General features: G+C 43.8%; 1 protein-coding gene across 2 annotated transcripts in view; it reads right to left on the reverse strand.

The window, feature by feature from the left end:
* VCL (vinculin) overlaps positions 1–14903 on the reverse strand; it is an 85369-nt gene that overhangs the window by 48369 nt on the left and 22097 nt on the right. For both annotated transcript variants that reach the window (XM_082223567.1, XM_082223568.1), the window contains exons 2-5: positions 11764–11834; positions 6506–6656; positions 4326–4434; positions 139–261 (exon numbers count right to left, since the gene is read on the reverse strand). In XM_082223567.1, the coding sequence (XP_082079693.1) occupies positions 139–261; positions 4326–4434; positions 6506–6656; positions 11764–11834 (454 nt within the window). The remainder of the gene's footprint in view (positions 1–138; positions 262–4325; positions 4435–6505; positions 6657–11763; positions 11835–14903) is intronic.

Consider the following 14903-nt stretch of genomic DNA (forward strand, 5'->3'; position numbering starts at 1 on the left):
CCGTTTCCAAAAGCCTTTCAACGTGCGTTTACCTGGGCAGCTTTATTCCTACGTGGTTTTATGAAGCGGGCACAAACACAAGCCAATGCATTTCAGAGTACTTTTAAATCTTGTGGAAAAGCAAAAATAAATAAATACCAGAAATAAGAACCGGCAGTAGCTCCTTCACGGTGTTCATGGAGTTCACCAACATGACTCTGTGTTCCTGGTGAGTCAACTCTTGCTGCCGCTCATCAATCATTTTGGCCATCTTGGTCATCCCTGTGTGAAGGAAGTCAAGGAAGTCATGAAGCGATACGGTATTTCCCTTACGGTTTTGCAATTTCAAGCAGAAGAAGATTACGCCGAACGGCAATTTTAAATGTTACATTTCCGCAGTTGCAAAGATTCTGTACAACTATTAATTCAAACAGTATATCCCCAGTGTTCAAGGGATGCTGTTTTCTAAGGCAACGTGCATTTTTAAAACACAAAAATCAATACTAAATCGAGATCAGATCAGCAATTTTGGCCCTTTGGACATTTCATTAAATGTCTGCTTAAGGAAACGCACAGAGCATGCCATTAGCTTAGCTCAGGCATAGGCAAACATGGCCCTCCAGATGTTTTGGGACTACAACTCCCATCATCCCTGACCACTGGTCCTGTTATGTGATGTCATTAGCTTAGCTCAGGCATAGGCAAACATGGCCCACCAGATGTTTTGGGACTACAACTCCCATCATCCCTGACCACTGGTCCTGCATGTGATGCTATTCTAGGCTTTAAATGAACTTTCCAGAGCAGGGACTTTAGGCTGCTTTTATATATGAGGTGACCCTACAAGTTTGTCCTAGGAGGACATGTCACTCCTCTCAAGCACCATTCTGGTGCTGTCACCATCTCATATAGCTTACCCACATGCAGATTTGTGGAAGAGGAGTCTTCTATGTAAAGGTAAAAAGGAAAGGGCCCCTGGACCCTTAAGTCCAGTCAAAGGCGACTATGGGGTTGGGGCACTCATCTCGCTTTCAGGCCAAGGGAGCCAGCGTTTGTCCACAGGCAGCTTTCCGGGTCATGTGGCCAGCAGGACTAAACCACTTCTGGCGCAACGGAACACCGTGACGGAAACCAGAGTGCACGGAAATGCTGTTTACCTTCCCGCTGCAGTGGTACCTATATATCTGTATATCAAGTCCAGCAGGGCCCTGGTCTCTTGTGACAGAGCGTTCCACCAGATTGGAGCCACAACCGAAAATGCCCTGGCTCTGGTTGAGGCCAGCCTAACCTCTCTGTGGCCTGGGACCTCCAAGATGTTTATTTGAAGACCGTAAGGTCCTCCTTGGGACATACCAGGAGAGGCGGTCCTCCTAGGCCGTATAGGGCTTTAATGCTACTAGTCTTAATATGTTCCCAACTTAGCACATCGATTATATTTATTCTCTGAACTATCGTCTGCACATCTCTTGGGAGACAGTGATCCAAATATTATGAGCATACCAGACAAGGTCATGCCCAAAAAGGTGGCAGCAATAGGAAGGAGATGACTGCGGCTGCAGCCAGCAGACCTAGATAGCCAATGAAAAATAAACAATCACAGCAAAACTACTAGAGCAACTGAGCAAAACAAAACACGTAAACAAAAAGGACAGGAAATGTTTCTAAAACAGAAGCATGGAAATTATTTCCCTTAATTTTTATGCTTCTATTTTTAAAAAAAATGTTTCCTTTCACTTTCATGCCATCTTGTTTATGTGAAATTTAAATGCAAGTCAGCATATCCAACGTTAATGATGCGTTTAATTAGGAAGGGAATAACAAAACAAAACAAAAAAAGATGAACAGTTATCTGATGCAACTGGGCAGCCTAGGGGATTGCAAGAGTAGAGGCAGATATTGGAACAGCATCCCATAATTTGAGCAAGTTTGGAGTAGAGTTGGAAGCCAGAAACTATTTGTACCACAAATTCTTCAGGCCACACTACATTCAGAGAGTGAGAAGAGAGTGTAAAGAAAGCAAGGTCTGCCAGCAACAGGCAGACAGAACTCCCAGAATAGGAGACACATCGACAAGAGTAAGTGTTATCTAAACAGAGGCCTCCACCAGGATAAAATATATATTCTGAGTCTTGAATTTATCCAGCGCCTTGGCTAGGGCAGGCCTTCAGCGAGAAAACTCCACTTCCGACGAAGTCCCAGAAAATTACAAAGTCAGACGATAAAAAAGGGTGGAAACCTCATTGCCCTCCAAGTTGAGAGCAAAGCACTCACTTAAAGCAACTTTTGACAGCCTGATGTATTAAATATCTGAAACAGCTGTTGTGGGCAATGCTTTACATTGTCTCTGGCTGCAAGCAACACGGTCTCACCCCATTTTTGTCCTTCATCTGCTCTTAAAAATTCAGTGTTTCTGCGTACCTCTCTTGAACACAGAGACATGCTTCCTTCTTTCCCTACCACCATTTTTTTTTTTATCGATATTGGAGAATCCCTTGATTTTCCGCTCCATGTAGAGGCAAAGAGGTTCCAGCAGCTTCGAGCTGGCTGGGGAATGCCTGTCTGCCCGTCCTGCTTCTGAATTCCTTTCTGACTCCATTTCTGGCTCAGGAACAGTTCATTCCTCTTGGCCATTCCTCATTGTCAAAGTGGAAGTGACAGAGGCATTTGTGTATTTGCCTGCCTGCCCCATTCATATTTAAGGGGAGAGTGGGAGAGGTCTAGAGGGGCTAAGTTTAACATCAGTAGGGGCATGCCAGAATAAAAGAGCTCCTGAACTGAGTCGGGCTGGAAGGAAAAGTACCTGAAGCAATGGGACCCAGGGAGATAGGGCAGGGAAGGATCCAACTCTTCTCTTTTAAGTTAAGGATTTTGTGATCCCATCCCATCTCCCGCTCTCCGCTGCCAATTTATATGCGGACAATGCAGGCTCATGAATTAAAAACAGGGCTATCACTGTCATAACCCACAAATAGTGACTGTTTGCTGGCTTTGGCAGACTGCTTAGAGGGAAAAAAGAGGGTTAAGTGCCTCTCTATGCTGCTACCACTGTAGGGTCAATGGTTCACAAAGTATGAAGGGGATGGCACAAATCGCAAAGGTTTTGTTCATATAGCACCTCCAGGGAGGTAACACTTCTCACACTTCAAGAAAACACATTGGTGAAATATTACAATCAGCATTAGAAACTCAGGTATATAAGCTAGGAGCCAAATGGCTCCTTAAACAAGGGCTACTATGCTCTTTTAAAATGTGGGGTTTTGGGGGGGGTTATTGTTTTAGGGACACGGGTGGCACTGTGGGTTAAACCACAGAGCCTAGGACTTGCCGATCAGAAGGTCGGCGGTTCGAATCCCCGCAATGGGGTGAGCTCCCGTTGCTCGGTCCCAGCTCCTGCCAACCTAGCAGTTCTAAAGCACGTCAAAGTGCAAGTAGATAAATAGGTACAACTCCGGCAGGAAGGTAAACGGCGTTTCCCTGCGCTGCTCTGGTTCGCCAGAAGTGGCTTAGTCATGCTGGCCACATGACCCGGAAGCTGTATGCCGGCTCCCTCGGCCAATAAAGTGAGATGAGCACCACAACCCTAGAGTCGGTCACGACTGGACCTAATGGTCAGGGTTCCCTTTACCTTTTACTATTGTTGATTTTATTTTGATTATATATTTTGCGGTTTTATATTTTGATTTTATTCTGTAAACCGCAGATGATGATGATGATGGTGGTGGTGATGATGACAGCGGTTGCCAAAACGGAATTGCTCAAAAGCCATATTTTTCAATACGGCTTTTTGGTTCCTGAAATTCATTCTGATTGTGTAGATAACATTTTAACTGACAGAATTCCACAGGATGTGGTATTAGTATGTGAAAACAGTCAAGATCCAAGAATCTGCAGGCACACACCTCCTGATGGTGGAGACATCAGGCACCATCCTGGCGATGGGGAACCTTCATTTGGTCGCAAGTGGCCGGTAGCCAGGTGCAAAATGGGCCTGGAGAATTTCGAACACTGATTATAAAGACATGGACCCCACAGAGACTCTAAAGTTTGCAATGCCCCATTTCAAGCCAATGAGTTCTAGATCTATTTACTCTCACAAGCGAGGTTTCTTCCTTTGCAGTGGCCTTGCACCCAGTACTGGGCACGGATTGGCAGGGACAAGGCTTCAGGTACAGCCTTTTGGTTTGAAGCTAGAACCTTTGGCATGCAAGACATGAGCTTGGCCACCAAGCGATGGTGCCTCCCATAGCTCAGGAGAGAGAGAGAGAAAGAAAAATCTCCACATTATTAAAGGTGCCAGGTAAAAACATTGCTAGAATGCACTAAGAGGAATACTGGGAATGTCTAACCTGGCCCTAGGTTCTTTGTGTAGGTGACCAAGTCCTCCATAGTTTCCACCACCTCTGCCACTGTTAGGTATTCCAGAATTCCTTTGCAGACACGAATGATTTTACGGACCTTAAATAATAATAAAAAAGGTAATCATTAGTGTTTTTTCCTTTTATCACAACGGGCCAACATGGCTTCAAGTTAAAGGCACTGTTTCTGATCAAAAGCAGAGCATGCACAACATCAGTGGCAATACGGAGAGACACGCCACTGCATGGTGGAAGCGATTTGAACAAACATCCGGTGCTTTCCAGCATATAGTGGTACCTTAGTTCTCGAACTTAATCCGTTCCGGGAGTCGCTTCAACTCCCAGAACCATTCAAAAACCAAGGCACAGCTTCTGATTGGCTGCAGGAGCTTCCTGCACTCAATCGGAAGCTGCATCAGATGTTCGGCTTCCGAAAAACATTCGCAAACCAGAACACTTACTTCTGGGTTTGCGGTGTTCAGAAGCCAAAATGTATGATTACCAAGGCATTCGAGAACCAACGTACCACTGTATTTGTTTTCAGGGCAACAAACGTGTGTTGTTCCGCATACTTTGCAACAGGTCTGTTTTCCCTCACAATAAAACACCACGTTTAGTTGCTCTGGGATGAATGTCTGGTAGGTGCAATGCTCTACCCATTACCCATCAATAGAAAAAGCTGCCTGTAGAGTTGCACACGACTGCCTCCGAAAATACTTTTCCCCCATCATGTTCTTTCAACTACAGTGGACCCCCGGGTTATGTGCCTTTCTGGATACGCAACCTTCGCGCTGCGCAGAAGCACTCTATCACACCGCACGCGTGCGCAGAAGCAGCACCTCTGGTTACAGATTTTTTCGTATCCAGAGGGTTCACTGTAATGTTCTCTGTGCAGCAATGAATGCAAAATCCCTTGAAATAAAATGTATGCCTTCTATATTTAGATGCTATATGAGCACTGTTGAATGTGTGAAATTAAGCGCAGCACGGGAGAGAATGTTCCATTTTAAAGCTTTTAGCCAAAAGTTGCATTATATTACCGTTTCTTTAATATTTCCAGCGTGACAATGCAAGTTTGAGAACACGCTATCAAAATCACAAAGATGGGGAAAGAGCGAGCACTTTCCAGAAATCAGCTTCCCTGAAGGCAAATTAACTACTCCATAATTTCAAGAGCTATTATCTCCAATGGTATCAATAAGAAATGGGAGGGTAATTGCTAATAAATCAGGTGCCAAGGATATTTATAGCATGGCTGATAAGCTTCGCTTTAATGCATCTCTCCTAAGCCTCCACAGTACTAACTAAAAAGCACTGAAAAAATACGCAGTCATTGTGTCTGCTAAGGAACATCTTGCATTTATTCTCAGTGCCAGAGTCGCATGCTGTAATGTTAATTCAAAGCATGCAGAAATAAACTTCATAAAGAGTACTGGTGAGAAAAATCTTACTTAAAAAAACACGTACAGTCGTACCTTGGAAGTTGAACGGAATCTGTTCCGGAAATCCGTTTGACTTCCAAAACATTCGGAAACCAAAGTGCGGCTTATGAAGCTCCTGCAGCCAATCAGAAGCCACGGAAGCCTTGTCAGACGTTTGGCTTCCAAAAGTAGTTCGCAAACCGGAACAGTCACTTCTGGGTTTCCGGCGTTCGGGAGCCAAAACATTCAAAAACTAAGTTGTTCGAAAACCAAGGTACAACTGTAATACCATCGTGACAAGTTAATGCATTTCTGACTTTTCAATGCTGTGGTTCAGACAACTGTTGGGGGCTTTATAAACCGTGTTTTATGAAGCCAGGAGTGCGCTTCACACTTCTCCTCTCCCTTTTCCTTTGTCTCTTGTGACATGCAGATTTTAGCCAGAGTCACTCTACCTTACTTTCCTGGCTTGTTAACAACATTAAGCCAGAGCTCAGAGCCACAGTTTGGACACAACAGGGAACTCTGGCTTAATACAAGCCAGGTTCTGTGCACAGAAGCCAGGAATTTGCACATGGTGTGCAACTCAGTGAGGGCAAGGGAAAGCCCTCCCCAGCCCTGATACTCAGTCCTGGTTTTATGAATCATGCTTTTATAAACCACTAATGCAGAAAACAATATTCAGGCAAGTGCTCTAAATTTGCAGCCAGGTACTGCGTAGGTGTTGCTAACTGGCATTAGAAAGCTCACCTCGGCCTCATCGAATGTCAGAAGCAAGTCCGATGTCCCAGAAAGGATGCCTCTTGATCCGTCAATGAGGTAATCACGAGCAGGTACTGAGTAAGGGTCCGTTTGGAGCATCTGCGCGGCCTGTACAAGCTTTGTGCAAGCATTTTCCACCCTAGGAGGAACCATTGTGAGAGAGAAATTAATGTCAGTCCCGCTACCTATAGGGGACAGAAGGGAGCCACCTCTGGAGCATTATGACTACAGACCAGTGCCTCCCAAACTCCCCAGCTGTTTTTTTGGACTACAACTCCCATCATCCCTAACTAGCAAGACCAGTGGTCAGGGATGATGGGAACGGTAGTCCAAATAAGCTGCAGACCCAAGTTGGGGAAACACTGTAATAGACCATCTTCCTTCACATTGTACACAGATTATTTAACATATCCTCTTTACTCCTACAAGCGAGATGAGCGCCACAACCCCAGAGTCATCTGCGACTGGACCTAACGGTCAGGGGTCCCTTTACCTTTACCTTTACTCCTACTCCCATGCCAGGGTGCGTTTTCTAGTTAAAATGTAAAACACAGAAACAGAAGATTGGTCCATCTAGCTCTTAGTACCCTTAACCCTGGCTGAAGGCACTTCTCCATGCTTTTGGACAGGAGTGATTCCCAGCTGCTGGGAATAAGTATGAGACCTTCTGGATGCAAAGCATGCACTCTGCCCCAAGCAATGGTCCTTCCTCTTGCATAAAGCTAGTTTCCTTTGAAGCATGTATGACGTATGTTGAAAAGGCCAATGCTTGGGGAAAACTACACATTACATGCCAACGTGCATTTAAAAACTATTAACCGATGGCCTGTTTTGGTTTGAAAGCTGCTTGCTGGAGGCAGAGGGGCAGGATCCAGCTTTGTCATCGAGAACCAGACACCACCTTTGTAGGTGGAACTATGCAGCAATAGGGCACGTTGAATTTTTCAACTTTCATATTCCAAAAATGAGGGGTCCTAAAAAGTTGTAACATGACTTGGGGATTCAAAAGATATTTCAGTTAAATTAATATAATTTAGTTTTGCTTGGCGAGTAAACTGTGTGCGAAATTGCACAGAAATCATTAAAAATGATTGCCCAATACTTGCAGTTATGTTATATTATTATTATTAAGCATCGCAACATTAAAATTATTTGGTTTTCCGAAAGCAAATTATGTGCTTCTTCAGCAAACGTAGACTTACCAAGCTAAATGCTGCCCAATCTCAAAAACAGCAGATCTGAATTCCTCACACTCAGAAGCCTATTTTTAAGAACCCTCACTGAAGAAATTTGCAAAATTAAGTTTCACTCCCTAAAACGGCATGCCTTAATGGAGCGAGTCTTGGGAGCTTGTCCCACTTCTTTCAAAGATTGGCAGGAGGGGCAGGTCACTTGTTGGGACATCTCTATAGCTTCCGTTTGTCAATTAATCTCTCGACTTGCTCATGGACCTTAGAATCTACCTCCTCCTCCCCCCAACTATCATCCCAGGGCTATCTGAAGGACCATCTTGCCCTGAGGGGAGGGGAGAAGAAGGAAGCTTGAGGAACTGTCACCGGCCTGCTTTCACTCAGTTCTGTTCTGATTGGAATACAAAAATCTGTGCATGACTCATACAGGTTTGGAATTCAGAGGTTGTTGGGTTGTTGTTTTTAAATTATGCTTTAACCAGGGGAAATGACTCCTGATAGTCTAGACCATTTGACTATGTGCTAGGGCAGGCTGACATTATTTGCTGGCTTGAAATATCGTTAAAACAAGCCATTATTACCTTATAGGAAGAATTCTAAGCCCAAAATTATTAAAATGCCATTTGTGAAATGGTTACTTTCCTTTTATTCACAGTGAGTTTTCTAAAGCGTCAAGTCTGAAATCAGACAATATGCTCTCGCAATGTACACAATAATTAATTTCCTGGAGCACTGATCTGAGCACTTTTGGTAGCTCAGGGACTCGGAGCTGCAACGTAATTCTCACCTACAGTAATTTTTTGATCAGCATAATGCAAGATAATGCTGGAGCCATGACCAACTTGTTGATAAAATCTGCGGATTTTGTCGAGTTCAATACACAAAATGATGTGTTGCACTGACAGCAAGCTACGGGACGTGCGAACTAAGCTGTAACACAGATGAGAGAGTAACATCCTATTTACAAGCCAAATTTAGCAAAAGATTAAATATAATTCACTTGGCTGATTTTAGATAGCAGCCAAGTATCTTGTAAATGCCACTAGAGCCCTGTGTGCTAAAACATCTACGTCCTTTCCAGATAAAAACACAGCGCTATTTTTTTAAGGTAGAACTTCAGTGTCTAAAAATAAAATACTATTATTTCTGCAGGAGTGAACGTATGTATCATTCTCTTGCCTATTTCACACCACTTCCTTCAAGTTCTCCTATTTGTGCCTGTGCAGGTCTTGACTTTGGTTAACTACTTCTTATTCTTATGGCTAATCTGATTTTACAACTGGCATCAAGGTTTGACTACATACAAGCCGTAGTTATTAATCTTGAGGTGCTAAGTTGCAATGAAGGCAAACAATTCTCACAGAGATGGTAGAGCCATTTTGGAGCTATATATTACAGACCGTTCACATCGCTGAACCCCTTCCCCATATGCAATTAACCCCTTCCACACAGAAAATGGTTACGGAGAAGGGTTCAGCCTAGTCTTCTCCCTAGCAAAGAAGCTTGCTTGATCAATTTTTTCCCCCATGAAGGAACATTCATTAAGGCAAGCCCTCACCTGCAGTCTTCAGTGTTACTGCCCCAAAATATATTTATTACCTCAGTGTAAATATAGCCAGCGACACTGGGAACGCAACATAGGTTGGGATCCAAGACAACAAGCCAGAGGGTTGGGGACGGCTTTGAACAGCTGACTCACATGTCATAACACAGGGGTCCCTAATGTGGTACCCACAGCCTAAAAGCAGCCAGGCCATTTCCCCAATTTAAAACTTACCTCCCTCCCCCCCCCCAACCACCAAAACAACTGCTATTAGCTGGGGGAAGAGACAGGGAGGGAGAGAAGGATGCAATGTGGGTCCCTATTTCCCTTCACAGCTGCTTTGAAAGGTGGTTTAAATCAAATAAAGACCGTAGAGAGAGGGATAAGGATTAACCACCCCAGAACAACAGTCAAGCGAAAAGAGACCTGATCATGGATCGCCCGTGTCACAGCTTTTTGTGTCCACCAGTTCCAAAAGTTGCTGTTGTGTCCAATGGCATTTTCAAACCCTAGGCCCTATCTGTGCTGTCCGTTTAAAGCAGTATCATGCCATTTCCAACAGTGATGGCTTCCCCCAAAGCTAAGGTTACCAGACGTCCCCGTTTCCCGGGGACAGTCCCCGGATTTACAAATCAGTCCCCATACAAAATCCATTGAAGTTGAAAAGTGTCCTCGGATTCATTGGAAAAAGTCTGGTAACCTTACCCAAAGCATCCTGGTAACTGCAGCTTGTTAAGGAGAACCCTGTTCATCTCACTTAAATGCAGTAATACCAGAGCCTCCATGTGTCCCTATTTTCAGATCAACAAAAGCCATCCCAGTTTCTGATTTGATCCCAGAATGTCCTGTTTTTCCTTTGTTGTTGTTGTTGTTTAGTCATTTAGTCATGTCCGTCTCTTCGTGACCCCCTGGACCAGAGCACGCCAGGCACTTCTGTCTTCCACTGCCTCCCGCAGTTTGGTCAAACTCATGCTGGTAACTTCGAGAACACTATCCAACCATCTTGTCCTCTGTCGTCCCCTTCTCCTTGTGCCCTTCATCTTTCCCAACATCAGTGTCTTTTCCAGGGAGTCTTCTCCTCTCATGAGGTGGCCAAAGAATTGGAGCCTCAGCTTCAGGATCTGTCCTTCCAGTGAGCACTCAGGGCTGATTTCCTTCAGAATGGAGAGGTTTGATCTTCTTGCAGTTCATGGGACTCTCAAGAGTCTCCTCCAGCACCATAATTCAAAAGCATCAATTCTTTGGCGATCAGCCTTCTTTATGGTCCAGCTCTCACTTCCATACATCACTACTGGGAAAACCATTAGGCTATCCCTATTTTCATTGGAGAAATGTTGGATGGTAGGGAGTTATGTGACCCCCTAATCCAAGGAGATAAGAAACTATACAACCTTTAGAAGACATCTGGGATTTTTTTTTTAGTGTTTAATTGTGTTTTCTATATATGTTGGAAGCTGCCCAGAGCGGCTGAGGCAACCCAGGCAGAAAAGTGGTATATAAATAATAAAATTATCATTGTTATTGTTATGAAATAGGATGTCCTTATTTTCATGGGAGAAATGTTGACAGGTGTGTAATGCAGCATATTATACTCTCTCATTCACACTATGAAATCCCAAGACATAATTAGATCTTCCTATGCTTTAGAGAAAAAGTTGGATGTAATCATAGGGCAGTATATCTGATATTTAAAGCAGGCAGAGAAGCTACTAAGCAAATATTCAAAATAATCCACAATGCAAATAGATCTTCATACAATTTTCCATTTAGCTTTTTCACTGCCCCAGATTTCCCACCTCCTGGCAAAGGCATTCATGTGCTTGAGGCAACATCTTTCTGCCCCACATCATGGGATGCTCTCACCCCCAACAATTTAGCAAAACCTTCATCTGTCTTAACTAATAAAGAACACACACTATTCAGAAGCTGGACAGAAACAGCCTTTTTCAATAAGGAATTTATATTTGACATTGTCAAGGAAATTGGCTTAATGATAACGAAAGTGATTATTACGCCTTCAAAACCTCCAAGAAGAAAATCATTATATCTTTTGCGCCAATGCATCTAGTTAATTACGAGCACCAGTCAATTAGCTTTCAGGTATCAAACAAAATCTGAGCCAGACCAAGGGCACACACAGAGAAAAGCAGACATGCTACCCCTTGAGACTGTCATCCAAACTAAAAGGGACTTTTATCTTAGGGAGAAAAATATTATTTGTGCGGCTAGTTGTTGGAGAACTCTGTACTGAAGAAGCGGGATATTGGAACAGCTAAGACCACATTACAAAGTCCAGTCCAAATTAACCCAAATCTCTGATGAATAACAAGTCTAATCTTGTTCCTGATGTATTAGTTTGCTATGTGCAGGGATTTTTGCTTGCTTGTTTGTTTACTGAGAAGCATTCAGTCAAGGGAGGTCTCATTTGCACTCCAAAATAGTACGGCACTGATACAAGGTTACCGAAGCTTTTCTAAAACCACTATCAAGACTTGCAATGTTTATTTTCTTACTTAATGAATGCAGGAGGCATGTCTCTCTTCAAAATCTGGTCTTCAGTTGTCTGTACGGTTTCTTTTCCAACCTGCAGCAGAAGCAAAAAAAAGTTGTTTTTTAAAATCACCCGCTTCAGAATTGCAATGTAGATTTCTTAATAAAGTCAAAATATGAACAGCTTTTCCTGTTCCCATGGTTTACTACTTACCTGGCACTCAGGAGCAGTGCTAGAAACTCAGATATACAGTGCTACCTCGGGTTACATATGCTTCAGGTTACAGAATCCGCTAACCCAGAAATAGTACATCGGGTTAAGAACTTTGCTTCAGGATGAGAACAGAAATCGTGCTCTGGCGGCGCGGCGGCAGCAGGAGGCCCTGTTAGCTAAAGTGGTGCTTCAGGTTAAGAACAGTTTCAGGTTAAGAACGGACCTCCGGAACGAATTAAGTACTTAACCTGAGGTACCACTGTATAAGCTAGGTGCCAAATGGCTCCTTAAAGAAAGGTTACAGTCACCAAAATGGAATGTCGAGTTTCCATTTAGACAGCTCTAAAGTCTTACAGTGGTACCTCAGTTTAATTCATTCCGGAGGTCCATTCTTAACCCGAAACCATTCTTAACCTGACGCGTGCTTTCGCCAATGGGGCCTCCTGCTGCTGCCGGTGCACGATTTCCGTTCTCATCCTGGGGCAAAGTTCTCAACCCAAGGTACTACTTCCGGATTAGCAGAGTTTGTAACCCGAAGCGTTTGTAACCCGAAGCGTTTGTAACCCGAGGTACCACTGTGTTTTTCAAGTGATGGACTGACTGTGATTGATTCTCATTTAAAGATCTGGCTAGTTCAGAGGACCACCTTGAGCCGGGTTAAGAGCTCTGAGAACACTTCAAGAAGAAAAGTCACTTGATCCAGGGACAGTCCACATATATATTTGCCTGTTCCAGTCTCTTCTTCTTAATGGTGACACGGACCATTCATAAGGTAAGAATATTCTTTACAACCATGAGCAGGGCAGAGGGGTGCAGAGAAGGCAAGCTGCAACAATTAACTATAATGTTGTTCACTGTCCCTGCTCAGGCTGCCCAGAAAAAGCATTTTAGTTCCTGAAATTCATACCGATTATGCAGGTAAAATATAACAGATAGAATTCTACAGAATGTGGCATTAGTGTGCGAAAACAGGCACAACCCAATGATTCCCAGGCTTGTACCTACAGATGGTGATGTCACCTAGCATCCAGGCATTTTCACTTGGTTGCAAGTAGCCGGTAGCCAGGTGCAAAATGCTCCTGGCGCCTGGCTAATTTCGAACGCTCCTCTGAAGAGGAGAAGGACACCCAAGGCATTGGAATGAAGCAGACTAAAGTGACAGCACACAAGCACGGTCACAAATCTGAAGGGTTCCCATCTAAACATGGTCGCGTTACAAGAATGGAATGAAGCATATTCGCTGCAACAACCAATTCCTCCCTAGTGCATGCTTGTGGGCTTGGGCAGAGAGATGCTGCAGCAGATGGGTTCTGGAACAGGAAGCCCATGGGTAAAATTTGAACCCAGAGCTCACTGGATGGCTTTGGGCAGGCCACTCTCAGCCTCAACCCCACATCTACAATATAAATATTACGACTGGCCTGCCTTAACATGCTTGCTGTAAGGCTCGTCACAGGGGAATGTAAGTGAAACGATTTGGGGACTTGGAAGCGCTGTATTTCAACATGCAACCCTGAAAAGCATTAAAACGCCACTGAATTGCTCTTTGTGATACTAAATCACTTAAAAGGTCCACGTACAAAATAAATGCACCAATGGCAAGCACACTCCGTTCCCTAGCAAAAGACTTGAGACCCTTCTTGACTGGTTCACTAACAAACAAACTCCACAAGATCCATACTGTGGGATAAGGACTAGGCAACTAAGCCACAGGCTAGTTTTAAAAGGGAGTTGAGGAAGTTGGCATTCCTCACTCAGAGAAGCAAGTACTTCCAGTTAGTGCCGCAAACTACAAGGAAACAGTACTATGAAATCTCTGCAAGCCAAGCAAAATACTTCCAGCCCACAAAAGGAAGAGAGGTGTATTTTAGGAGCGCTGATGCACTGAAATTACTATTTACAGCTCTACCAACACACCTCCCCACCCCCATTTTCTGCAGGTTATTATATAAATACATCTGGACATTCTCTTCTTGCACAGTATGGATCCCAGAACGTGTTGAAACAAAAGGTAAGAATACAGAAGGACACATGGGCTAACATGAACATTTCTCTCTCTCTCTCTCTCTCTCTCTCTCTCTCTCTCTCTCTGCAGGCTTGCATGGCAGAAATGCTTCCCCATTTTGGACAGCATGGGAAAGGGTTTTCCATGGATAGCAATTTATGATAAAGTTCGTCCATGCAGGGAGGGACTCTGGTCTGACAGGGCCCCTCCCCACATAAAAAAACTCTGCAAAGTAGTTCTACATACAGTGGTGCCTCGCAAGACGAAATTAATTCATTCTGCGAGTTTTTTCGTCTAGCGAATTTTTCGTCTTGCGAAGCACGGTATCGGAAAAGTTTTGGAAAAGCTTCAAAAATCACCAAAGTCTTCAAAAACCTCAAAAAAGGCTACCACACAGCGTTCTGTGAGTTGCTCCTCAAAGTCAAGTCGCAACTGTATTAACGGTGTTAAGAAAAAGGAAACAAACTTGCAAGACGTTTTTGTCTTGCGAAGCAAGCCCATAGGGAAATTCGTCTTGCGAAGCAGCTCAAAAACCGCAAAACCCTTTCGTCTAGCGAGCTTTTCGTCTTGCGAGGCATTCGTCTTGCGGGGCACCACTGTAGAATCACAACATCTCAGAGCTGGGAAGGATCCCAGGGGTCATCTAGTCTGTTATAAGAATTTTAAGCTCTCAAATATAGAATAAATATTCATATATGCACACATATCTAAATATATGAACCATGTGTCTGAAAATAGTACGGGAGAGCAATGCTGAAGCCATTTTGACTCTCCCAGTGACCTCAAATATTCCTCTGCAGTAAGGGAGGCAAATGGGGAAATCCTTCCCATCGTCTTTTTGCTTACAAATCCAGTCTTAAGGGCGCATTTGTGTATGACTAGGGTGAGCCTGTGACCTGGATTCTGGAACTAAAGTATTAACCATCACAAAAGAATGGCCAGAC

This window comes from Podarcis vaucheri (assembly GCF_965113315.1).
Source record: "Podarcis vaucheri genome assembly, chromosome: 5".
Taxonomy (NCBI): Eukaryota; Metazoa; Chordata; class Lepidosauria; order Squamata; family Lacertidae; genus Podarcis; species Podarcis vaucheri.